Consider the following 26,257-nt stretch of genomic DNA (forward strand, 5'->3'; position numbering starts at 1 on the left):
TGGTGGTTTCCTCTGACTGCTGAATCACTCTCTGGTGCCTGTAACCACAAGCCCTCCTCCTCTTAGTGAGAAGACGTTCTTCCTTCTCTGGGTGTATTGCTCACCCTTACCGCTGCAATGCCTACAGCTCTTGCAGGCCTCAGGGCTTAGCAGACACACTCTTTCAAATCGTCCAGAAACTTCCTTGTGATCTCAAGTCTGGCAATGGGTTTGTGGGTGAACAGGGTGGAAAAAGTGACTTTCACAGAGCACGGGGGCAGAGGGAGAACTAACATGGTTAAATGCTGATTGTTTGCAGGGTACCTGCTTAGATTGCTCATTCCTACATTTAGTCTTCACAAAATCCACATGAAGTGTCATTATCATCATCATATTACAGAGAAGGACAAGGCTCAGAGATTTTGACACTGGGGTTCCAAATCACAAGCCAATATGTGGTAGATGGGCAATTAATCCAGGGCTGCTCCCGAGTTTTTCACCTCCAGAGCAGGCTTCTCCTGGCTCTACTGGTACAAAGTATTCTTTGGGGGATGTGGCTGGGTAGCCACCTGCTCACTAATTGATGGCTGATCTTTTTAATTGAGATGAGGCTAGAAAGGTAGGCCAGATCAGGAAGGAGCTTGTCTGCCAATGTAAGTGACAAATGAGATGGAATTTCATTAATTCATGTAACCCTAGTTGGGCAAGACTCAAATGGGGAGGCAGGAAAAAACTTTCCGTACAGCAGATCTCAGCTACTTTTACTTTTATTATTATTATTTTTTAAACAGGCAAAGTATAGATTTATTGAAGATGAAGGTGAAAGTAGCACTCTGTAAGATGGAATGGATTGGTCTGAGTAAGAGAGGGAGCCTCAAGCCTACTTTTACTCTTTCATGCCTAGTGATCTGCTGGACTGGCACCTTCAGGGACTCTGTGGAGGTTTCTCTAGAGCTCTTCACGTAGAGAGGTTGGCCACTGTCATAAAAAAATCATTGTACCCTGTATGTATAATATGTCAAAATACACTCTACTGTCATGTATATCTAAAAAGAACAAATAAAAAAAATAATAGTTCAAAGTACTAAAGGAATTAAGTAATGAAAATAAAAAATGGATGAAATTACAGAACCTGCTTAAGTTCAGTTTCACATAGTGGAAAAGAAATCAAAAACCTCTGGGATGTTTTGCTGTGTCCAACTCTCTAGACTTAAAAGAGGCTTAGTAATAATAAAAATAACTGATAGCTCAATTTTATAGTGAAACTAATAGATGATCATAGCATTAAGCACTTAAAACATATTTAATTCTCACAACAATCCTGGGATATTTATTATATTTCTCACAACAATCCTGGGTAATTATTATTACCTCTACAGATAGGGAGAATGAGGATCAACAAAGCAAATTTAGCCTTGGGTGGTAGCAGAGCTGGGATCAGAACACGCCTCCTCCGTGATTCATGGTCCTATTACATCGTACCGCCTTTGACACTCACTCTGCTTCAGTCATTTCCGTGAGGAACTCAGAACTTTATAACTACTGCGATTAGGTGATTTCATTCTAGGCTGCTCAGCTATGATTCCTCAGTTCAACTGTGAGCCCTTGCCAGCCCTGAGAGGGTGGAAGCGCATGCTATTATTAGCCTCGTTTTACGAGTGAGAAAAACGATGCTCATTAAAGTCAAAAAAACCTTCCCAAAGTCACACAGCCAGTGACTTGGTCAGATATAACTTAAAAGTCTCTTGTCTTTCCATAGACTGCTCTTTCCCGTACACTGTAAAATTCACATTGCTCCTAGTTTTAAATATGCCGCGGAAATGCAGCAATCGGGTCCGAGCAGTAGGTGACTGCACATGCGCACACTCCAAGCCCCGCTCAGCTGGAGGGTAGTGCCAGCCACGTGTTCCCAGGTAGCCACGCGCGGAGAGCGCTAAAGCTAGATCTCGGTACGTGGACCCGCTCGGGCGAATAAGAGCCGGCTCTCGCGGAGTCACGAGACTAGACCTAGGAAACAACACCTCCCAGCAGCAGTCTCCGGGGGGTCGCCTTGGCTGGGAGACATACTTCCGGGAATCCAGGCTCCTGATAGGCTGCAAAGCGGAAGTGGGCGGTTCCATGTAACTGATGGTGGGACCGGTTTCCGGTAGGGTCGGTGTACGCGGAGGCTTAAGGAGGGGCGGATCTGGTGGTGTCCGCTGAACTTTTCCAGGACTGAGCGGACATGGCTGCGGCATTTCGCAAGGCGGCTAAGTCCCGGCAGCGAGAACACCGAGAGCGAAGCCAGGTAGGACCGCACAGGCCCCACGAGGGCTCGCCTGTGGCCGCGTGTGCTACTCTCGCCCAGACCCCTCGCTCCCGGGGTCTCAGTCCCCGCTGTGTGTAGGTACTGAATGTAGTTCCACGCGAACGTGGCGGGGGCGGGGCCCCGGGGGAGTGGGGCACGCTGCGCTGCGCTCCGTACCTTGATCAAACCTATCCTGAGAAGTTTCAGTGGGTCTTTAAGAGATGATGTGTGTCAAGTGCCGGGCCATCCCTGAAGAAGTTGAAGGCAAAGCTCAGGCAGCCTACAAGTTCTCAGCTGGAATGGGAACGCACATCGGACGCCCACCTCTGCTGCTGTGACCGCAGAGATGGTTTTACTAATCTTTATGCGTGGGCTTTGTGATCCACAAAAATCTGCCACTTATGTTTTGGCCTCACTCTGTCATATGGTGTTTTCTGTCTGCATTATACAGGTGGGAAAACTGAGGTCGAGAGCTTATTCACGGACACCAAATTTAGGCAACAGTTGTGGGATTTCAGGAGAATGTGTCTGGAGAGATTGGGGGAGAAATAATATCATGCGTAGAATCAGTGCATCCACTTGACTATTCTCAGGAATCACCCAATATCTGATTCAGAATGATCCCTAGAAATATCTGGTCTAACTTCGTTTTGCAGTTGGGAAAGAGATGGGGAAAAATGTACCTACAGTTGTGCAGCTAACTAATGGGAAAGAATTAAGGTCTCTTGACCACGGTTCAGTTTTCCTGCTTAATGCCTTTATCAAACATTGTGCTCTTTCTTTGTGCTCATTAGTATGCTGGGAGTGATCATTAGTATGCTGGGAGTGATAGTATAACTTGCCACCTTTCTGGGAGAATATATGTGGACCTATCTAAAATTAATAGTAGGGACTGGGGTTGTGGCTCAGTGGTAGAGTGCTTGTCTAGCACATGTGAGGCACTGGGTTCAATCCTCAGTACCATATAAAAAATAAATAAAATAAAGGTATTGTGTTCATTTACAACTAAAAAAATTTTTTTTTAAATAAAATTAATACTAGGTAGAAGTGCACAAAAAAGTGTAAAATGCTTTAGTCATTATTTCATTTAATTCATAACAGCTACATGGAAGTAGGTACTACTATTTCCTCACATTTATAGATAAGGGAACAAAGGCTCAGATAGGTTAAGTACTTTGGCCAAAAACTCATGGATAGCTGGCAAGTGGCAAAGCCAGAAATTATATCAGGTGTTTTGAATCCAGAGACTACTAAAAGATGAATAAAGGGACTGGGGATATAATTCAGTTGGTAGAGTGCTTGCCTCACCAGTGCAAGGCCCTGGTTTCAATCCCCAGCACTGCAAAGGGGAAAAAAAAAAAAAATGAATAAAATGACAACTTTATATGAGATTGCACATGAAAAATTCCAACTGAGGAAAATGAGTGGGAGGCATGGAGATGATGAGAGAGCATCGTGATGAAGTTTGCTGGACTTGGAGAACAATTTACCTTTGAAGGCAAAGCTCACTTTTGAGCATTACAGTATGCTAGGCACAGCCCTACATGTTTTACAAGGATTGTCTCATATAATCCTTAAGCATCCCTATGAGGTGGATGTGAGAGGGAAGGGAGGGTATGAAAAATGGTGGAATGAGATAGACCTCATTACCCTGTGTACATGTATGATTACAGGAGTGTTATGAATCTACATCTTGCACAACATAGGAACAAAAAGATGTATCCCATTTGTGTACAATGAATCAAAACGCAATCTGTGAAAAAAAAAAGAAAAGAAAGAAAGAAATGGTGTATCCAAAGTTATGGTTGCAAGTAGTTGATTTGGATTGCCAGAGGAAGGAAAAGACTTTCGAGGCTGACCATGATCTTGCTGGAGCAGGAATAGATCTCTGTGGGAGGAGAGAGGAGATGGCCCTGCTGGAAAGCTGGGTAACCCATTGATTTGAGCATTCCCTGTGTACTTTGGACTTTATTCTGTAGTCCCTTCATTGAGGCAGTGAGATTTCAGATGCAGTATCAGGTTTCCTTCTGTGATGCAGATGTACATGCAAGTGGATATGACAGATTTCAAGTTTTCTGCCTGGTGTTTTGCTCTTTTGTCCCTTGAGTTTTCTTTTTCCACTTGTCAGCCTCCCACTGCTGTGTTTAAAATAAAAATCATCAACCATTGCTCTCCTGTAATTCCAGTGGTTCAGGAAACTGAGGCAGGAGGATCACAAGTTCAAAGTCAACCTCAGCAACTTAACAAGAGACTTTCTCTAAATAAAATACAAAGAGGATTGGGATGTGGTTCAGTGGTTAAGCACCTCTGGGTTCAACCCCTGGTAGAGGAAAAAAAAAAAAAAAAAAAATAGCAGCCTATTAAGATGATGTAATCCAAAGCCTCTCGCACAGACCCCGACATATATTAAGTGCTCACAAGTGGTAACTTGTAGAAAGATAATACCAAGATCTAATCCTTATACCCTTCATGCCATCCAAGTCTGCGTCAGAGAAAGTACTTTCTGACACACTTGGTTTTCTCTTGTACTTTGTACCAAAGGTACAACAACAGTAAACACATGCTGGACACCTGGTGTGTAACAAGCCATATGCAAGCGCTACCACTTACAGAGGCACAATGAATCTTCACCGTGACCCTGCCAAGTAAGCACTATTCTCATTTTACAGTTAGGAATTGGCAGCTCCAGAGAACTTAAGTGACTTGTCCAAGGTTACAGATTGTTAAGAGGCAAAGCTTGGATTTGAACCCAAGTCTCCAAACTCTAAATTTAGCTTCCTTACCCAGTTGCCTCCCTGTTACTATGTTTTCCCTTCGTAGTATTTTATAAACCCTTGGATTAAGTCGGTAGTAATTTTAGTACAACTGGCAACTGTGTGCTTAGTGCCGAGTCATTGTTGCCTCTCTCTGTCCTTAATAGGCCAGGAAACCTACTACGACAGTGCTTGTGACCCTCCTGGAGTCTGCTCAGTCCCTCTCATTCTGGTCGGAACCCAGTTGCTGGGAGGGGAAAGGAGCAGGATAGTGGTTTGGCTCCAAGGACATGGATTTACTGAGCACTCCAGAGACGCTTGTTCCTGTCAGGTGTCCTGTTGATTTGAGCGTGTGCTTGCTGAGGAAACTAAGTGCTCTTTTTTTCTTTTGTCTTTCAGCCTGGTTTTCGAAAACATCTGGGCCTTCTGGAGAAAAAGAAAGATTACAAACTTCGGGCAGAGTGAGTCGTCATTTTGGTAGGGGTGCTGCCAGGAAAGCTCAAAACGTCCCTAGCTGAGCCGAAGCACCCAACAGGGAATAACTTCCTGCCATTGATAAAAATGGCTTCAGCTCTGGCAGCCTGTTAAATATTTTTCTATGACTCTAAACTTCTCTTTTTGTTTAGACAGAACAGCATTATTTATTTAACTGGTTGCATTGTAAATCTTTTTTATTATGCTGCTGCAGATTGCTTTCTCACAGTGGCTTTGATTGGCCTTTGTGTTTGAACCAAAAGCCGAATCTTCTTTTCTCCCTTTTCTTGAAGTGCAAGATAGAATCTAAAATTCCATTTGTTGAGTCTCTTACATCACCATGTGTGTGGTGTGGAATGAAGAAATGTGAAAGATGGATTCATGAGACTGAGCGTGGGTGATAATGGACTTGGAAGACATTTTCTAAAACAATTACACCCATTCTTTATCTTTAGCATTTCATTTGCAAAACACTTACATAGTAATTTGCTAGCCATACATGTCAGCTGAGGTCCTTCTTATGCTCTCAGTATGAACTGTGCCAATGGATTAAGTGGATTTCTGTAAGTTAAAAACTCAAGAGTTTTAGCTGGGCATGGTAGCACATGCCTGTGATCCCAGTGGCTCAGGAGGCTGAGGCAGGAGGATTTCGAGTTCAAAGTCAGTTTCAGCAAGGTGCTAAGCAATTCAGTGAGACCTTTCTCTAAATAAGATACAAAATGGGGCTGGAGATATGGCTCAGTGGTCAAGTGCCCCTGAGTTCAATCCTCTGTACCCTTCCTCCCCCTGCCCCCTCCCCCAAATTATACATAATGTCATAGTCCATTTAACTTTCTGGGGTAGGTTAGTGTTGCCATACTCATTTATGAAATTGGAATATAGAGTTGTTAACTAACTTATTTTCTAAGGTTACTTATCCAGAAGTGATGGAGTCTAGGTTTGAACCACACAGTGTGGCTCCAGAGTCCATTTGAGTCATTATCCTGTATGGCACTGTGTGGTTTCTGAATCATGTTTGTTATTTGCTGCTGAAGCTGGTACCAGAACCACCCTGTCTAGGAAGTTTTAATATTTGCTCTGTTTGTTGTTTTCCCTGTAATGATATAAGTGGCACTAAGACATGTGGGGTGAAGGCAGTTAATTTCAGGTACAACTGGGATGGGAGAGGATGGTTAGATTGTGGACCCTACAGACACAGGCCCAACTCAGGGACAGTGGAGTGTGGATCAGATCCAGTCACCGCTTTGGTTTTTGTGAGACTCATTCTATGTGAACTTTTATTTATTTATTTATTCCTGGGTTCTTAGCATTTTTATTTTTTCCCACCATTTTTTAAAAATTGGTGCTTATAGTTAAACATACTGATGGGATTCATTGTTGCATATTTGTATATGGCAAACAACATACAATATAATTTGGCCTATATCATTTCCAGCACTTCCCCCTTTATGTGATCTTTTAGATGCTTATAAAGTTTGCTCATTGAATGTGTGTGTGTGCGTTTTTTTTTTTTTTTTTTTCTGATGACCTCGTTTAACCTTTGTTTTAGTGATTATCATAAAAAACAAGAATTCCTCAGAGCTCTCCGGAAGAAGGCTCTTGAAAAAAATCCAGATGAATTCTACTATAAAATGACTCGTGTTAAACTCCAGGTGGGTGCCTAGTGAATCAGTGGATGTTTTGAGCTCCAACTGTTGGAAAATAAAGATGGGAAGAAGTTGGATCAGAAGGATCTATGGCTTTAACTTAGCCCTTTCCAGTTGCTCCAGGTGCTTTTGGTCAGTGTCCAAGGCAAACCTGCAGCATGCATTCCTGCTTCTGTATCCGCTTTGTCTAATACCTAGAGATGTACTAAGAGTAAATGTGTGGAGGTGCTACCTCAAACGTACCTTGGAGGCCTAGTGCCTTGTATTACTGGTGACATGCAGTTTCTGGTTGTCTTTGTTCTAACAGTGATCTACGCCAACAACTTATTAGTGACTTTATTCTAATTGGAATATATCTTTTAAATTTGGATTTTAGGATGGAGTTCATATTATTAAGGAAACTAAGGAAGAAGTAACTCCAGAACAGCTAAAGCTGATGAGAACTCAGGATATCAAATATATAGAAATGAAAAGGGTTGCAGAAGCTAAGGTAACAATTCACTTTTTGTTCTGATACATTGATGGTTAAGAGAGGAAACAAATCCATAAATCTCAAGTTATCAGTTGATTTCTTTGGGCATTTACAAACTTAATTTTCGCTTGATTGTGGTAATGATTTAGAAGTGTATCATGGTGAAAAAGAGAGTTTGTGTTTGAGAATGAGAGAGAAGTGGGCTGAATTCTGGTTCTGCTGTTTACTGGCCCCATGACTATGGACAAATAACCCCCTCGAGGCTATTTCTTCTTTCCTAACTCATAGTATTATTATAAGTGTTATAAGTTTTTGTGGAATGCCTAACCCAGTTGGCATGTAGTTGGTACTTGATATATTTTAGTGTTCCTTGCCTTTAAAAGATTCTTAGTTGCCTGGCAATAATGATGTGAAATGGTCTAAACTTTTGCAAATTTACTTCTGAGATTCCAGAAGATCTCAATTTAAAGTGAGACCATATTCTGTGTTCTAGAAAATTGAAAGACTAAAATCAGAGCTCCATCTACTGGATTTCCAGGGGAAGCAACAGAATAAGCATGTTTTTTTTTTTGACACCAAAAAAGAAGGTATGAGATGTTTGAAGGTTTCTGGGATAGTGTACAATAGCACTTTCTATTGCTTGGTGTTAGGCAGGCAGTGCCTTAAGGATTGTTTTGAATTTTAGTTGAAGAGTTTGATATTGCAAGTCACCTGCAAACAGCCCCGGAACTAGTTGACAGAGTCTTTAATAGACCCAGGATAGAGACCTTGCAGAAGGAAAAAGTGAAAGGAGTTACCCATCAGGCTGGACTTAAGGTAATTTTCTCCATTGTTATTGAGATGGGAGTTTGGGGAAATCAAGGTTCTTTTTTTTTTTTTTCCTTCCATGCATTTAATATGTTATTTGTGGAAAACTCTTAAATTCCTTTTGAAAAATGGAAGGAGGATTTGACGATAGGGCTGGAAGTGGAGGAGGGTTGCTTGGTTTTCTGAGATTGGAGGATGTGTAGTAAATTGCCTTATAGACCTGGGTTTGAGTCCCTTTCCTGTCCCCTGTCCTTTGTTACCATCTGCCCCTGCCCTGGCCCCCCAAGTACTGGGAATTGAACCCAAGGGCACTCTACCATTAAGCTATATCCCTTTTTCTTTTTTGAAGCAGGGTTTTGCTTTATTGCCAAGGCTGGCCTTAAACTTGTGATCCTCTTGCCTTAGCCTCCTGAGTATTTGGTATTGCAAGTGTGCTCCACTGTGCCCAGTGCCGGGTTTTTTTTTTTTTTTTTTTTGATACAGGGGATTGAATCCAAGGGCACGTTGACCACTGAGCTACATCCCTAGTCTTTTTCATTTTGTTTCAGTTTTGAGACAAGCTCTTGCTAAGTTGCTCAGGGTCTCACTGAGTTGCTGAAGCTGGCCTTACACTTATGATCCTTTCCTTAGCCTCCCAAGTTGCTGGGATTTCAGGCCTGGGCCACCACACCTGGCTCCAAATCTTTTTTATTTTTTTATTTTGAGACAGGGTCTAAGTTGCAGAGACTGTCCTTGAACTTGTAAATCTGCTGCCTCAGTCTCTGAGTTGCTGGGATTACAGTGTGCACCACTGTGTTCATCCTGCCCAGCCTGGTGCACTTTTAATGCCTGTAATAGATTCCAGCATTTTTAACGTGCAGAGCAAGGAGGGGACGCTGCAGATGAAGGAACATGGCATACAGTGTTTTGATATTGAACTTTCAGCAGTAAATACACATATTAAAAGAGCTTTTCATATTCTGCTTTTGTAACTAAAATTTTGTATTGACTTTTCCTTCTGGTGTTTTCCAGCATTGTAACTGGGTTGTGCAGAAGACATGCTTCTCCTCAAAGCTTTCTGGAGCTGAACTCTCACTTCTGACTGATTCATTTAAAAAAAAAAAAATGCTGTCAATGTGTTTCAAGCAGACAGCTGTTCTGTTTTGATTTAAATCATTTACACTGCATCAGTTTTGCTTCCAATGTTTAATTTCACAGCAGCTTTCTCTAGCTCAGAGGCAGCTAAACTTGCTTTAGTAATATAAATACCCCTAATTAGTTTGACTATATTGGGTAATCCCATAAATTTGACAGTCTGTGCAATAAAGTGAAAACAAAAGCTGTCTGAACCACTGCTGTGAGACTGTGCTAGAATCGGTGAATTGTTGAAGTCTGAGGCCAGTCATATTCTTTGGTATGTAGATGACGCTCCCAGCAGAGGAGCTAGCTGACTAGTGTTCTTGTGATAACCCTGTTTATCAATCAGTTGTCTTTTTCAATTACTTTTCAAGTACTGAGGTAGTCTCTAAAGAGATTAGTATTCCAAACTCCTATGTAGAATAGTTGGCCATCATAGCTTTTGAGAAGTTGAGAGGGTTTGGATCTTGTGATTTTGTTTAATAGTGTTTCATTCAACTGTTTTGTTTAAAGCAAAATTATTTTTATAAAGAGACTATTGGGGGCTGGGGTTGTGGTTCAGTGGTGGAGCACCACATATAAATAAATAAAATAAAGGTCCATCAACAACTAAAAAAATACATATATTTTAAAAAAAAAAAACTACTGGTGGGTAGCTGGGCACATCTGGTGCACATCTGCAGTCCCAGCAGCTTGGAAGGTTGAGGCTGGGGAATTGCTAGTTCGAAGTCAGTCTCAGCTACTTAGCGAGACCCTGTCTCGAAATAAAAAAAAAACAAAAAGGGCTGGGAATGTAGCAAAGTAGTAAAGGGTTCAATCCCCAGTCCCAGAAAACAAAAACAAAAACATACACAGGTTGAGCATTCCTAATCCCATACCCCCAAATCCAAATGCTCCAGAATTCTAAACTTTTTAAGTTCTGATGTGATGCCATGTGTGGAAAATTCCATACCTGATCTCATGTGATGGGTCACAGTCAAATGTAGACACGTCAAAAGTAGTGTATAAAATCACCTTCAGTCAGTGTGTGTATAAGTGGCATTGGAAACATAAATCAATTTCGTGTTTATGCTTGGGGGCCTTCCTCAAGACATTTCATTATGCACATGCAGATATTCCAGAGCTTAAAACATTTTATAATCCAAAACTACTAGTCCTAAGCATTTTGGATAAGAGATATTCAGCCTGTATGTTATCTCAGAAAGGAACCCAAAGCTCTCATAAGTTTCTCAGAGGTCTGTGATTCTCCAAAATTTAAGGAGTCTACTGATCTTGAAGAGGCATTAGTGGTGAGAATTCTCAGGTCAACCCCTGCTGGGAAAAATCCTCCTGCTGTCTTGAGTTTTAAGATTCTTTGGTACCAGCACATTGCCAGGTGGCCCTTCTGGTGCTCCCTGTGCACTTTGTGCAGGGTTTCTGGTACTGGTCCATCACTGCCATCATGTCAGGTAACCAAACTCCTCACACAAGGGTTGAAGCAGTGTAGTGTAGGGGCAGGAAAAAATTCTGGAGTCCAGAAGACTCTTCCAGGTGAATCATATGTCCTTGGGTCAGTTACTTTCTTCTCTGGGCCTCATTCTGAATTTACAAAATGACAGGGTGTGACAAAATAGTCTCCAAAGTTTCTTATTCAGCTCTAGAATGTGATGTTTCTAAAGTTGACGACCTCATGGTTATCATACTGTGCTGATTCTGGAGTAGGGAGGGAGTTGATGAAACCATTTACACATTTGGGCTTAAGTGGCTCAGGAATCAGTTTCTTATATTTCAAAGCTTAAAACATTTTGAACTAAAATACTTTTTAAATAATTTAAATTGATTTTTGCCATAATTGTTTTATTGAAAATGTTCGTGTTTCTTCTGTAGCGGATAGCTAAAGAAAGGCAAAAGCAATATAATTGCCTGACACAGCGGATTGAACGAGAGAAGGAATTGTTTGTTATTGCACAGAAAATTCAAACACGCAAAGATCTTCAGGTGAGGAGAGAGAGCCTTAGGCCTTCTCTCTTTTTTTTTCTTTGATTTTTTTTTCTCTTAAAGGTCTTAACTGAGACTGGCTTTCAGCTGTGTGTAAATCAACCCCAGTGAAAATGTCTGCTCCTCAGGGGCAGTGGTTTGAGCCAGTGTCTGTTGCCCTGACAGTGTTGAAATGTTCCTTGATTAAGAAGGTAATAAGGGGGTTATTAGTCAGTGCCTTGGAACAGCAAAGGGTAGGATCGGGTAGCATATGAACTTTATAGCTTATGAGCAGCTCCCGTAACATTTAAACAGGTTAACAAAACAGTGCATGTCACTCATTGGTGTTTAAAAATAGACAACATTGTGTAGTTAAATAGCAAAGCTACGGAATATAAGATGCCTCTTTCGTATTATCATTCCTCTAAATGTCAAATTCTTTAGCCTTGCAGATCATTTAGAACAGCCTTTCTCAACTGGGGTTCCGTGAGAGAATTAAAATGATAACTTTAAATAAAACCATTTTTTAATCACCTCTTTCCTCAATTTCCTCAAGGACCGTGCATGGCTAGTTCATCAGGGAAAGGGAACTCATCGCACTGAGTTGATGTGTAGACAGTAGGGTGCTTTCTCTTCAGAACTCTGGGAAGGCCATCTTGGGGGCGTTTCTCAGAGGTAGCTTGTTAACCTCCTGTTTTATGAAACCCTCTTTCTGTTTACCGACCATCTTTTTATTCTTTTATAGGATAAAACTCAGAGGGTGAAGGTGAAGAAAGAAACAGTGAATTCCCCAGCTATTTACAAATTTCAGAGTCGTCGAAAACGTTGAGGTGTTACAGATAAGCCTTATCATTCTGCATTGAACATAATTCTCTTTTGGGGGTAATAACTTCACATTCCATTAGTCCAAACAGCATGGTTCTCCTTTTTGTAGCCACGATTTGTTGATCTGCTGTTTGATGTCTTTCTCTGAACATTAAAGTCCCTTCCCCCATGTCACTGTTTTTGGGTTGTGAAATCAATCTTACTTTTATATACACTCTTTTAATTTTTTTTTCATTGTGAAAGTTACATGATCTCATTACAATAAAGTAGGAAGTAGATGAATTCCTTCCTAATCTCAGTACTTATTCAAGAACAGCAAATATTTATTGCACAGTGGGAGCTAAAGCTTGGGAGGTAAAGAACTACTGTGAGCTTCTGGTGTATTCTGCATTTTGTGAAGCCATGCATTGGTTTTTGTTTATATTTTTGTGTTCTGTATTTGTAATTACGGTAAACAATTTTATGTCTTAATTTTAAGTCATTGACTCTTTTCAATTTTGTTACATCATTGAATTTTTCAAAAGTAATAGGCTTGTAGTAATAATTAAAATAATTGTTTTTAACAATTGTCTAATATTTTATCCACTGGATAGACTGATTTTTATCATTATTCTTTTATTGGTTACTCAGGTGGCTTCAGAAGTTATCAAAGGATAAGTTTTTTTCTTTTATTTTTTATCTGTAGGTAGAAATCCTTGGAATTAGGAAGCAACAGGGGGACCACTTCTTTATTGATGAAACTCAAATCAGAGTAGAGTAGAACTGGCAGTGTTCCTGCCCTTTGCGTTCCTGGTCCACTCGGGATTCTAGGACTGTAAATGGCTTCACCCTGAGAATACAGACCCAGGCTGAGTGGGGCAGCTTCCTTCCTCCACATTCCCACCCTTCCCTTCCTTGCCCTCGTAGGGATCATAGACCAAGATCGGGTAGGACAGGACTAGGCATGCCTAGAGCCAGTGTGGGAGAACAGGGCACCACAGGGTTCTAGGAGGCTTGCTCACACCCCCTCCCATGGAGGAGGAGCAGCTGTGTGTGATTTGAAAATTAAAAAAAAAAGTGTGTGTGTAAAAATGCTTAATAAATGCCCACAACTGCTAGATTCCTGTATTTTTATTTTTCTAGGATGAAAGCCTGTTTCTTCAAGGTGTACTAGAAAATAAGAAGGCCAGGAGAACAAGCATGTTTCTGCCTTCAGGAAGGCAGTGCTGTCCGTCTCTGTGCTTCCCCTGGGGAGGTGCTGAGCTCAGTCTTTGCTGATAGTCTTGAGACTTGAATCCCAAGCAGGGATGGGACCCATCACAGGGATGTTGGACAGAGCCTGGGAGACCCTGGCTAGAGTGAGAGGTGAGCTTGGAAGGATTTTGAATCCTATACAGTCACCCTACATACTGAGGAGGAAGGAGACTAAGCAGCAAACTGTTCCTGGGATTAGAGGCTGGGTGCTGTTTTTCAGACTCTTGCCCTGCTGGGAAGGTGGGGGAGGACAGGGATATCCCTGAATGCCTTCTCATGGAGTGTACACCCACACAAAGGCACAGACTTTATAGGTTCTCTTAACAGATGTACCAGGCACGGAGAACTCGGGCCTCACAAACAGGTACAGGCACACCTACACATGCTCTGGTACAGACACAGACAGCCACCTGAAGGCACATGTGCATGGGCCCAAAGAGCAAGAATGTCTATCCTCAGTGCCATGAACTCCAGGCTGGTGGTAATCAGGACCATAAGTGGGTGAGCCTGGGTGTCCTGAATTTCTGACACCAGGGGCTTTCTTTGAGACCCAAGGATTCTAAGGGGAGAGATTGGCTGCTCTTTGTGATTAAGCCATGACCAGCTCCAGCCTTATAGGTTCAGAGAATGGGCCAGGCCTTTGATGCTTTGGTGCTTAGTGGGACCCCAGACTTGTGGCTCACTGGCAAGGGGAGACAGTATCATTTCCCTGGAATCCATGACCCATGATTTGGGCTGTTCATGGTATATCACTGGGTGTGCCAATGGGACTGTGGGCAGCCTGCAGAGATGGACAACTTTTCTGTGTTAGGACTCTTGTTTTGGGTCTGCTGTGTAAATCAAAGCAGCAGTTATATGGACCACATCGAATCCCCAAGTCTGTCCAAGAGGAAGTTAGTGAACCTGACTCAATCTTAGTTCGTGGTCACATCTTAAGACTCTTGACCAAAGCAGGAGAGTGTTAGCCCTTTATTGAATAAAACAATCTGATTTTCTGTGTGCAGAGGAAACATTCCTGGTGACAGGGTGGGAAAGGGCCCAGCAGGTGGAGCTGCTGCCCCTTTGCTGGGCTGAGTTCTCAGGGAGCTGGTGTCCACCCACTTAGCACACTGCCTCCGTCACAAGCTTCATGTACTCCCGAGGTGCTTAGTATGGATTTGATAACTGAATTTAATGCCATGGGGAGAGCCCCCATAATAAAGGAGTTGTACCCCTGAGCTTGAGATTAGTGACTCTAAGATGAAGACTGGGCAAGACGTGGCTTTCCCTTCCTGTTTCTAGTGCGGTCCACATGGGGAGCTTGGGGGTCTTCCCCAGGACTCTGTCACCGAGCCTCAGGCTTCCCAGAGGGTAGCTCCCCCAGGATGGGTAAGGTCTCCCTCTGTGGGGTTGAGGGTTGGTCGTGGCTTGCTGTCTCTGCACACTGGCTGTGGGGCGCTGAGCAACCAGAGCTGCACGTCCTCCAGCAGGGCAGGCAGCCAGTGCACAGGCTGGCTCTGCCTGCTTGCGGAGGCCGGTGAGGCCAGGGCCTGTCGGGACTTGAAACAGTGAGGTAAGTCGGTGTGTAGTGCTGGGCTCCCTTCTCAAGCCCCCTCAGCCTGCCAGTTCCCGGAGCCTTCTGTGTGAGGTGTCGGGAAAGGGCCGGCAGAGCCTTGGGTGGGAGTTCTGGCCCAAAGCCTCAGGTGAATGTAGGAATTGGGGGACGGACCTGAGATCTAGACTTGGGGCTGAGCCTGCAGGTTTCTTGGGCTTGTGCAGTTGCCTGCTGGGGTCACAGGGTGCGCTCTCTCTAGCCAACCAGGTCACGGGGCCTCCCTGTTGGCAGGGCTCACACAGGATCCCTGGTTCTGTAGCAGAAAGTATGGGGAAGGATGAGGGCGGCTGAGGAACGAGGAGAGGCCATGCTTCCCTTCTGAATCCGCGCTGGGGCTGCAGCTCAGGGTGGAGCGCCCGCATGTGTAAGGCCAGGGCACCATGGTCCCCAGGACACACCAAATGTACCTAAGTCCCCTGAGGAGACCTGGGAGACTGGAAGGGACTACCCAGTTCATGCTTCTGCTTTTTTCTCCCTAAATGGTCCTGGTCAGAGGGAAAACCTCTTTTGCTTCTTCAGACTCCTCCTTCTTGATGTTTGGGAAGTCCTGTCCTGGCTGTGTCAGCTCTTCCCTATCCATCTGTCTGCTTCATTTGATGGCTCTAGTAATGGCAATAACTATTTCCTCTCATGTGGGGGAGCACCTGGTGCCCGCCAGTAGTACAGCCTGGAGCCCTCTCTTGCTTGCTCATGGTAAAGGCTGGTCCAGAACAGAGCCAAAGATCCAGCTCCTAGGCAGGAGACTGCTATATTTGGGGGTAAAAGTAAGGTGGGAAGGAAGTCCTTTCCTCTCCCTCGTCTGTCACCTGATGGCCATGCTCAGATCATAAGAGTTAATGAAACTATGGTGCCTGGAGGCTGTTGGGCAGCCCCCCCACCTCTGAATCAGCCTGACTCATTTACAGCTTTCTCCCAGTTACCCCAAAGGCTTCTCTCTGAGGTGACGAATGGTGGGGGGTTGGTTTCGAGTTTCATGTTTTCACATTACTGGGTGGAAAAAAAAAAAAGAAGAAACCTCTCTAAACCAAAAAAACCAGCTTCTACAGCAGAAGCCACTTGTCCCAAGAGCTCTGAAAATCCCCCCCATTTTCTCTCCTCAGCTACTCGGAAACACAGACCGGAGACTGAGAGGTTAAGAGGAGGGGCTGCAGCCAGGCTGAGTAGTGTTGGGACAGCCCCTTTGGAGGTGGCAGCACCTGCCTTCCTGCTTTAAGGCAGGCAGAGGAGGACTGTCAAGAGACCTCTACCCTGTGGGCTTCAGTGCCCAGTGCTGGATTGCCAGGGCAAGGGGCAGTCAGCTCAGGGGGAGGGACCAGAGTAGAAATGCATCATCTATCTCCCTTCCCTAGCTAATTTGATCCCAGGAGTCTGGGACAAGTGTCCCTCTCTCAAAAAGGACTCTTTAGGTGGAATGGTAGGTGGAAAAATACAGGGTCCATCTGGCACATGGAGGCTGGGGGGTGGCACCCCCTCCTGTTACTGGCTGGTAGCATTATAAACCACCCCCTGCCAGGGGCAGATGGCCTCCATGGCAGATGGAGACTAGGCCAGCAGTGGCTGGATGGGCTTTCCGGTCTCACTTAGCCAGGCCTTTCTGGCTAATAAGACAACCAGAGGGGCAGCGGCACTGCTGCGCATGTGTGTGTAAGAGGAAATCCTGGCCTTGCTGAGCCATTCTCCTTGGAAAGAGGAGACCCGGGGTGGAGCCAGTGGCTCTCTTCTTGGGAGCACATTGGAGTTTGCCATGGAGGGTGGCAGGTGCTCAGGGCCCAGACACTGCTGCCCATCTACCTGGACTCTGGCTGCTGCCCTGGTTAGTTCTCAAGTGAAGGGGAAGGTCCCTGGGTGGGAGACTCTGCTGCAGCTGGAACCTGGCCCCGCTTGATGCAGACCCCCTGCCAGGTCCCCCAGCTCAGGCATGGGCAGCAGCTCCTCCCAGAGGACTCCCGTTTATTATGCGCTCCTGCCCCTCGCTGCTCAGGCAGGCAGCGGCCTTCATTAGCCAAGGAGCTGGGGTCTGTTTTGGCTGCCTCATCAGCATCAGTGAACTGCGTCCCTGCGAGATTTGATACAATTTAATTAACCTAATTAAAAGCTCTGATTGCAGAGATGATTGGGGTAGCGCCAGCAGCGACTGCATATTTATAATGAGCTGCAAGGTGTGGGACCGCAGCCAAACGCCACGCATCCTAATGAGCGGGAGCCGGGAGCCAGGGAGCGGGAGAGGGAACGTTTATTTTTGGCAACAATGCCCAGTTCCTCCCTGCCAGGGAGTCAGAGACCCAGGGAGCAGACACGGACCTGCCCACCGTGCTCTTCTGCACAAGGTGGAAGCGGAGGTGTGTGCTTTCCACTTTTCTTGGACCTTTGGACCCCCACAGGGATGCAGCGTCTGTGCCTCTTGTTTGCAGAGTGGGGGGCCGGGACCCCAGCAAAGCATGTTTTTGGCCTCTCCTACTCTGGGATCCAGGGGCACCTTCAGAACCATGCGTCTTCCTGGTGTGAGGAAGCAGGACCAAGCAAAATCACCTCATTTCCAGGCCTCAGGATTCCTGGGCTGTTCTCTCAAACTTGCCAAAGAACAGTCAGAGACTGAAAGGAGTGAGGCTGAAGGGCTGGGGTGGGGATCAGAAAAGGGGACTCAATGTCCAAGAGTCCCAGCTGAGGATCCTGAGCCTGGGCAACTGCAGAAACAGCTGAGACAAGTCCCCGACTCATCCTGGAGCCGGGTCCTGCGCCCTCCGCCTCCTGGTTCCCTCCGAGGACCCTGCCCAGAGAGGACCAGCTCCCCTGGACTCCTCTCCTCTCCCACTGCCTCTGCCTGGGGAATCTTGGTTTGTCTGACTCAGCGCTTCCGCTGTAAATCACATCTAATAATAACGAGAGTGAGAGCTGAGGCAGAGGCTGTGGGTGAAGGGACATCAGTGAGAAGGGGTGCGCTGCCCAGGTGGCAAGCGGGAGGAGTCTCTGGGCTGGCAGGAGTGGGGGCTGGGCTCTGGAAGCCACCGTCAGAGGCCTTGAGGGGAACAGTGGGGAGCAGCTCTCCACGTCCCCAACTTGCTCTGGAGCCTGTGTAGGTCATGAGCTCAGTCAGGCTGGCCCAGCCCCCCGTGCTTTGAGCACCGCCAGGACAAGATGAGATTTGTCCCCAGCCCACCTTGCAGAGTTGCAGCTGTTTAGCTCCCTTATCAATCTTCTCTGTGGGTTTAATCATCTCCCTGTCATCCTGCTGGGGCAGCCCTCCCCTTTCTGGAGCCCCCAGAGGGGCTGGAGCTTCTCAGCCGGCTTTCCTCCAGCCTGCCTCCCCCAGGCATGGCGTCTCTCCCCATCTGACTCCCTTCTAGGAGACAGGGTGGGCCAGGGTAGCTTTGCGCCAGGTCAGAGGCAGGGCTGGGGTGAGGAGATGTCCTTGTTTCTGCTAGATGTGAGTAGAACCTGTCCTACTGGGTCCCCATTTCATTCCATTCCAGGAACTAGAGGTTGGCCTTGAGGGTCTTTGGCCCAGACCTGGGAGATTCTTGTGTAGGTGCCGACCCCATCCTGGCATCCAGGGGTGCCAGCCCCTCTGGAGTGTAGCCAGCCAGCCAGCTGTGGCCTGCTTCCCTGGGTGGGGCCTGTGGGTCTCAGGGCCCTGTGGGTAGGACCACAAACCCACGGCTTTGTGAGCATCTTGGGAAAGAGGGTTCGCTGGAGTCAATGGGGCCTGTGTTGCCATCCAGGCTGGGCGCCAGGGCCCAAGGGACTCTGGGGCCCCTCCCAGTGCTGACGTGCAAGATGACCTTCAGGGCTACACTTCGGCCTTCTCTGCTGCACCCTCTTTCCTCCCAGAGTATCTGGGGAATGGGCGGGAGGGGGCGGCATGGTGGCATATGTGTCTCTTGGGGACCATGAAAAAGGAGGTCCTTCCTGTCCTGCTCCCCTCCGCTCCCAGGCCTTCTCAGAGCTAAGGGAAGATGGTTCCTTCCCATTTCTCAGAAGGGTATGTAAAGTCCCAAAGAGGATTGGGATCCAGCTGAGCATCACTCAGCTTGTCCTCAAAGTGAGGACTGAGGGACTCCCCAGAGGAGGTGACCAAAGTTCTGGAGGGTCATGAACTAGCCCTGGGCTGGAGGGGGCTTGTTGGTGCAGCACAAGGCTGGACTCTGGAAGACAATGGAGTGTTGATGAGTCTTTGGTCCTGGGCTCACATGACCTGACCAGGGGTGTGGGTGGACTGCACGTGGCTGAGCCGCCTGAGCTGACCTTTGGTAACTGGCGAGGGAAGAGAGGAAGCCATGAAGTCTCCTGCCCACTCAGTGCCTGGGCACCCTGCCACCCCACCCCAGGAACTGCCCTCTGGGCACTCACACTCTCTCTTCCACCTACCCTCTCCTCTTGGTCTTTCTCTTCCTTTCTCTTTGCCCCGCCATGTGTGAGAGTGTGTATTGTGTATGTGTGTGTGTGATTGCGTGTGTCCCCATAGATGTGAGAAGGGAGACAGGCAGAGGATGAAAGATGGAGGGAAGAAATCCCCTTCCTGGTTCCTCTCTACTGGGGATCAAGACCTAGTTTCTTCCACGGTGGGGATGACACCAGGGATGAGGCCAAAGCATAGCGGGCAATGCCCTCTGCTCTGCTTTGTCCTGTGACCTGTGTCCTCCTTTGGTCAGAGGGGTGACTTCTGTGGTCAGTGTCTCAGACGCCCGGGCCGCAGAGCCGGGACGTTCAAAGCAGTGGAGCTGCAGCGCCACTTGGTGTGGTTTGTTTTTCCTGTGATGCTGATCAAACCTGGGCCTGGCACATGCCAGGCAGGCGCTCTGCCACGGAACCCGTCCCAGTCCTACAGTGCCACTTACAAGAGGAAGAAGGCAGGCTCGGGGTTTGTATAATCACCGTAATCGATGAATCAGCTGAAGATGACCATTTGGCGAGGAAGCGAGCGTGTACACATGTATGGGAATCACACATAGAGGTACACAGAGAGCATCCAGAGGTGGGATAACTCATAGACACTCCTGTGAGTTAAAATAAAATTATTTTAATTTTTTGGTACTGGGGAGTGAACCGGGGGACACTTTACCACTGAGCTGCATGCCCAGCCCTTTTTATTTTAATTTAATTAATTTGTTTGTTGGTTTGCTTTTAGTTGCAGATGGACACAATATCTTTATTTTGTTTACTTAGCTTTTTTTCTTTTTTTTTAATGTGGTGCTGGGGAACAAACCCAGTGCCCCACTTGCGCTAGGCAAATGCTCTACCACTGAGCCACAACCCCAGCCCCTTTTATATTTTGAGACAGGGTCTCACTAAGTAGCTGAGGATGACCTCAAACTTGCAATCCTCCCGCCTCAGCCTCCTGAATCACTGGGGTTACAGGTGTGCACCATGTAGCCGGCTTTCACTTAAGATTTTTGAAGGGGTTTACTTGTCCTCCTTCCTTCTCCCTCATCAAGACACTTCACCTGAAGTCCCCAGGGGGGTTGAGGTAACAGGACCATGAATAATGGGCAAGATAGTACAAAAGACTTGATACGGCAATTTGGAAGGAAATTCACAATCTGATTTCATCACATATCATTACAAATATTAAGTGAAGGGTTCATTTATTTCCCCCCTTTTTTTGTGATACCTAGGGCATTGCCCATACTAGGCAAGCACTCTACCACTGAACGACACCCCCAGCAGCCACCCCCACTTTTTTCTTTTGAGATAGGATCTCACCAAGTTGCAGAGGCTGGCCTCAGACTTTTGTTCTTCCCGCCTCAGCCTCTGGCTTTGCTGGGATTACAGGCCGGCACCACTGCATCCGGCTGTGTGAAGTTTTCCTGATGAGTCTTCTTTTGCTGGGAGCCCCATCCAATCGTTTCACTAGGACCACCTGCACATCCATTCTGGACCTGAGAGTATGTGGAGGGAGATGGAATTTCTAGACTTTGGACTAGTTTGGGGGTGGGATTCCAAGACATTGTCATGGGGAGACCTCTGAGTGAGAACGCAGGTGCCCTCACACGTGCTGTCAGAACTTCTCTTGGATGAACAGCTTCCGGTAGTTTGACTTCATTGGACATGGACTACAGCAGGATGCTAGAGGTTGGCAGGGCATTTCTCCCCGTCTTGACAGGATTCTGAGATGCCTATTTTTGGAGTCTAAGGCAGATGTTCTCCTCCAATGAAGAGACTGTTTGGTGTCTGCTCTCTCTCAGAGGGATGGGACAGGTCCCCTCCCCCTGCTCCCCACAGCTGAGCAGAGCCATACATCACCAAGGGGCTGGGGCTCCCTAGATGTATTGCCCTAATACGTCGCTATAGCAACCCCACTCTAATCCTGCATTATTCTAATGTGGTCCCCTCCCCACTGTGATGTATAGCTTGGGTCTCAGAGCTGCTAGCCCCCTTCTCGGAGAGTCTGCTCCAAGTACCCCAGGGATGGAGGGCTAGAGACTGGTTTAGCTTCCTGGGATTGCATCCTGATCTCATCTTGTGCACAGGATCTTTGCAAGGCTGGGTGTGGAGGTAGGGTCTGGTCCATCAGCCTACTCTCCTGCCTACCCAGGGAGGGGAAGCTGCAGGTCATGTGTCCCTGGCCCTGGCACACGAGGGCCTGACGCACCAACCCACGCCAGCCTGCCTGGCCTGGGGACCTGAGGCCTTGGGGTTGGGGGCCAGGGCAGGACAATGGCTGCATTCCGGCTGGTTGCCACAGGCCCCCATTGTTCCTGTGGACACTGCCTGCTTGAGGGCTGCCATTCTGGCCCTCACCCTTCATGGGGCGTAGGATGCTCCCTAGACCACTCCCCTGGGGACCATAGAGGGGTGATTCATGGGGTGGCCAGTGCATAGCAGGTCCCAGCTGTGCCCAGATTCTGGGGGGTCGGAGGGGGAGGCGACTGAGGGTTGTTTGTGTCAGGGGAGGGGGTGTTGAATAGCCAGAGGACTCAGGGCCCTGAACGCCAACCACGTCATCTCTTACCCTTCCTCGTGTGTGGGCTGGTCAGAGAGGGCCTATTGTCAGAGGGGCAGGCCCACCCAGGCTGGAAGGCTAGCGAGAACTTCAAAAGTGGGAAGACCCGTAGACCACCCCTCATGTGGAGTTGGTGGGGGAAACTGAGGTCAAGGCAACGACAGGGATGCTCTAAGTCACACATCCAGGTAATAACAGGTCTGGGACCAGAATATTGCCCCATATCTCCCTGGTGCTGTGATGTCGCTGTTGTTTCTGATAGAAAACAGTTCCAGCGGTGCTCTCCAGTCATGGCGAAGTTCTATTTGTGAGTCTCTTTCTCACCTCCACTTCCTTGGACTCCTTCTAGTTTAGGTCAGCACTTGGCATCCCTGCAGTAAGAAATGAGGAGAGTCCTGGTCCTGAGAGGCCGTAAGGGCTACACCTTCTCTGGGGCTCCGAGAAACATGAGTAGTGTGTGGGGGTTCCTAGCACTCCAACACACGAGATTCAGACACAACAATAGACTTCATTGTTTCCTTCTGAACAATTTCGCACGTGGGCACTGGCATACCTGCCTTACATGGCCAAGAAGCAGGGAGGGAGAGGGACTGATTTTATCTATCTGTGTGCTGGACATGGAACCCAACTCTTCAATGGGATGATTGAATGAGTGGATGGTAGATGGATAACTGGACACTTGAGTAGATGGTTGAAGGGTGGATGGATGAATGGATGAGTGGATGGGCGGGCAGATGGATGAATGGGTGGTGGCATGAGGGGTGGGTGGGTTGATGAATGAATGAGTGGATGGGTGTAAGATGGATGGGTAGATGAATGAGTCAGGGAATGCCTCTTTCATATTTTGAGATCCAGTGATGACAAGTGACCCAATATGGGATGAATTATGGAGTGAATCCTGGACTCAGGTGCCCAAGGTTGGGCTGACCCATGGCATGGTTTGATGGCCAATTTCTAGGCAGGGTTGCAGTAGAAGACCACAATGGGGACCTGAAGGAACCTACAGTTGGATTTAGTCATACAGTAGATAGCTCCACAAGGTTGAGGGCCCTTGACCCTGAGTTGAATCTTCTGTGCTAGTGTCAAATGTGTGGCAGGGACTACTGGGGAAAGGGTCCTGAGCAAGGAAGGAAGGGCGTGAAAGTTCAGGAAGGGGCAATGAGTGGGGTCAGTGCTCTGGAGCTGTGTGACTTGACTTCTTGGAATCAGGCCCTAAGCCAGGAGCCCCCATGCAAATCCCCACTCATTCTTCATGACCCAGCTTAATGGCACCACCCGCTATGAGGCGTTGCATGTTCCTCTGGGGGCTGCCTCCACAAAGCCCAGCACGGTGACTTTGCATGCAGAAGAGGCTCACTGCACATTCTTGGGGGCCTGGAAGTGCCACAGACAAGCATATTTGGGAACAGGTTGAGAGGCTGCACCTATGGCTACTTCCCAGGGATTTCTTGGGCAAGGCCTTTACCATCCTTGGGCCTCATTTCCTCATCTGTGGATTGGGGACAGAGATCTCAAGCTTTCTTTACCAGAGTAGTTTTGAGAATGAAGAAAAACAATTCTAGGTGGGGGTAGGAGAAGCACTAGGCATTATTTCTTCTGCCACTGCTTCAGCTCAGCAATAATATAATATATATTACACATATAAAATTATTTTTATGGCTAACATTTAATGTGCACTCACAATGTGCCAGGCTCTTTTCTAAGTGTTTACATATATCATCTCTCATCTAGTCCTCATAACAATCCTACCAGGCAGGTGCTATTGTTGTCTTCATTCACAGATGAGGAAACTGAGGTATGAAGAGCTAAAGCAGCTTGCCACAAGGCCCATGGTTAACAGGTGGTGCAGCCAAGGTGCCTGTCTGGGTGGCTGCCAGGATAATATTCTAAGCTACTATGTGTGACCGTTCAGTGTATGGAGGCTTGGAGTGGACAAATTAGGAGGGTTTCCTGACTTCTGATGATCCTAGGCAAGTTACCCAGATTCCTTGAACTTCATGGGATTTACCTGATTGTGGGTGGGTCAATTACCTCCAGCATCCATGGTCCCAGATTCTCTCCCTAGCCCAGTCCTGAGTTCCCCTCAGTTTCACCAAGTCCTGAATGTAGCTCACTGGGAAAATACCCATGCACTAACTGTCACTGTAGTAAGGGGTAGAAAGAGAATGTGGAGCAGGACCTAGTGGCACACGGCTGTAATCCCAGTGACTTGGGAGGTTGAGGCAGGAGGATCCAAAGTTCAAAGTTCAGCCTCAGCAACTCAGCAACTACTAAAACCCTGTCTCAAAATAAAAAATAAAAAGGTCTGCGGATGTAGTTCAATGGTAAAGCATCCCTGCGTTCAATTCCTAGTACCAAACCAAATCAAACTAACCGTCTCTCCTCCAAATGAACAAAACCCAAAACCAAACAAAACCATGGACCCAGGAATCAGATAAAATGGGTTTTATCCCAGCTGCTATTGTTAACTGATCTTACTTCCTTGGTCAGATCACTTAAACTGCATGGGTACCTGTCTCCTCATCTATAAAATAAGAATATATAGTATGACATAGTGAAAATAAAATGCAAAATGAACGATAGGTAAGTATCATGTCAGAGAGCCTTGGACAGAGTGGGGTCCATCGTCAAGGCTCACTGTATTCTGGTGGTCTTCCCTATTTACTTGTTTCTGCACAATGCTCTGCCCAGGACTCACAATAAAATAGCTTTCATTCATTCATCGCTGATGCTAAATGCCATTATCCCACTTAATTCTCAAAATAACTCTACCATAAGGAAACTGCCATTGCCACCATACCAGGAAACTGAGGCACAGAAATATAAGTAGCTGGCTTAAAGTCGCACACACAACTGAAAAAAGGTGGGGCCAGGACTGGTACCTTGGTCCATTTGTCTCCATGTTCCCTGTGCTTTCTGCCTCTCTGGAGGCATGGAGAGTTTCCACAGGGACTTAGGTGACAATGGGAGATGGCAGATGACCCACAGGGGCTAACGGGGCCTTGCCCCCAGATGGATGTGTGCACAGGCTGCTTGGGTTAGCTCCATCAGCTCCTGCGTGGAGGGAGCATTCTGTGCTCCCCAGGCTGGCCCAGCCCTAGGGAAAGCCCAAGGATGGTGACAGTATTCCATTCCAGGCCACTGAAGCAGTAGCAGTGCCGGGTCCAGGTCTGCTCCAGCTCTTGCTTCTGTTCAAAGCTGAATAATCTGGAGCCTTTGAAGAAGGATTTCTGAAAAGCCATCAGGAGTGAATCATTGACTTAGGGAGGCGATGAATCAACGGGGAGTTCATAAAACGGCAAATGAATCGGGTGTGAGAGCGACGGAGCCACTGCTATTCCCCAGAACCCTCCGGGGACAGAAAGCCGAGAGAAAAGAAATAAAAATAACACGGGGCCTTACGCCTGCTACAAACCCGAGGCAACCCCTCCTTCCGTGCGGGAAGACAGAGTGGAATAGAGGGACGGGACCCACTGGTGGGGGACGTGGGGCAGAGGGACGCTCCCGGGGCACTCGTGACTCCCTGGGTCCAAGCTGTGGGTGTAATTAGCAAATGCCTTTTTCCCTTCTTTTCAGGAGCCCTCACAAGAAAGAACACTGATTTTGACGAACACCCAAAATAATGTGAGATCAGGCACCATGCATTATGCATGAGGTCTGATTTAACATGAACATTATTTCTTGTGTACGAGACCATATGCCTCCGTGCTGTCTCTGCAGCCTAATAATACCCAGACCCACCCTGGTCAGGCTTGGTGGGAGATGTGTCCACTGGTGTGTGTGTGGTGGGGGCGCGAGGTGAGGGTTAGAGCAAAGCTCTCCTGGTACTTAGGTTGTCTGAGGAGAGCCCGCTCAGATGCCCTGGAGGGATGGGGAGCAGGAGGTAGGTTATGCCCTTAGAGAAACACCAGGGAGCTGGGAGTGAAAGTCCGTACCTGCATGCAAGTGTGTGTATGGGAGATATCAGGACCCGTGGTTAGGTCATGCTGGAACCGTCACGTGGCGACGTGGGGGCATGTGCATGGCGGAGGTTTTACTGCATAAGAAGGACGATGGTGGAATGGATAGATCTAATTGCTGCGTGTGTTTGTATATATACACGCATATGTACGTGTGGGGGTGTGTGTTTAAAAAATAAGATCACGCATACATACAAACACACAGCCTAACTTAAA

At 47.0% G+C, this 26,257-nt stretch overlaps 1 protein-coding gene across 1 annotated transcript; it reads left to right on the forward strand.

Moving 5' to 3' along the window:
- The first annotated feature begins 2,001 nt into the window (after positions 1-2,001).
- On the forward strand, positions 2,002-12,891 carry UTP11 (UTP11 small subunit processome component). Its single transcript, XM_079138999.1, has 8 exons — positions 2,002-2,266; positions 5,419-5,480; positions 7,043-7,145; positions 7,516-7,629; positions 8,105-8,198; positions 8,297-8,427; positions 11,401-11,511; positions 12,236-12,891. Exons 1-8 carry the CDS (start codon positions 2,204-2,206, stop codon positions 12,317-12,319), a joined length of 762 nt encoding a protein of 253 aa, XP_078995125.1. The 5' UTR covers positions 2,002-2,203; the 3' UTR covers positions 12,320-12,891.
- Positions 12,892-26,257: the final 13,366 nt, after the last annotated feature.

Source organism: Sciurus vulgaris (genome assembly GCF_902686455.1).
Source record: "Sciurus vulgaris genome assembly, chromosome: 1".
In the NCBI taxonomy this organism is placed as follows: domain Eukaryota; kingdom Metazoa; phylum Chordata; class Mammalia; order Rodentia; family Sciuridae; genus Sciurus; species Sciurus vulgaris.

Bases quoted from the DNA above. Each gene is read 5' to 3' on its own strand.
- UTP11 (XM_079138999.1), top strand. From the start codon at position 2,204: ATGGCTGCGGCATTTCGCAAGGCGGCTAAGTCCCGGCAGCGAGAACAC. The intron at 7,146-7,515 runs GTGGGTGCCTAG...TTTGGATTTTAG, and splicing joins TGACTCGTGTTAAACTCCAG to GATGGAGTTCATATTATTAA. The intron at 8,428-11,400 runs GTAATTTTCTCC...TTTCTTCTGTAG, and splicing joins CCCATCAGGCTGGACTTAAG to CGGATAGCTAAAGAAAGGCA.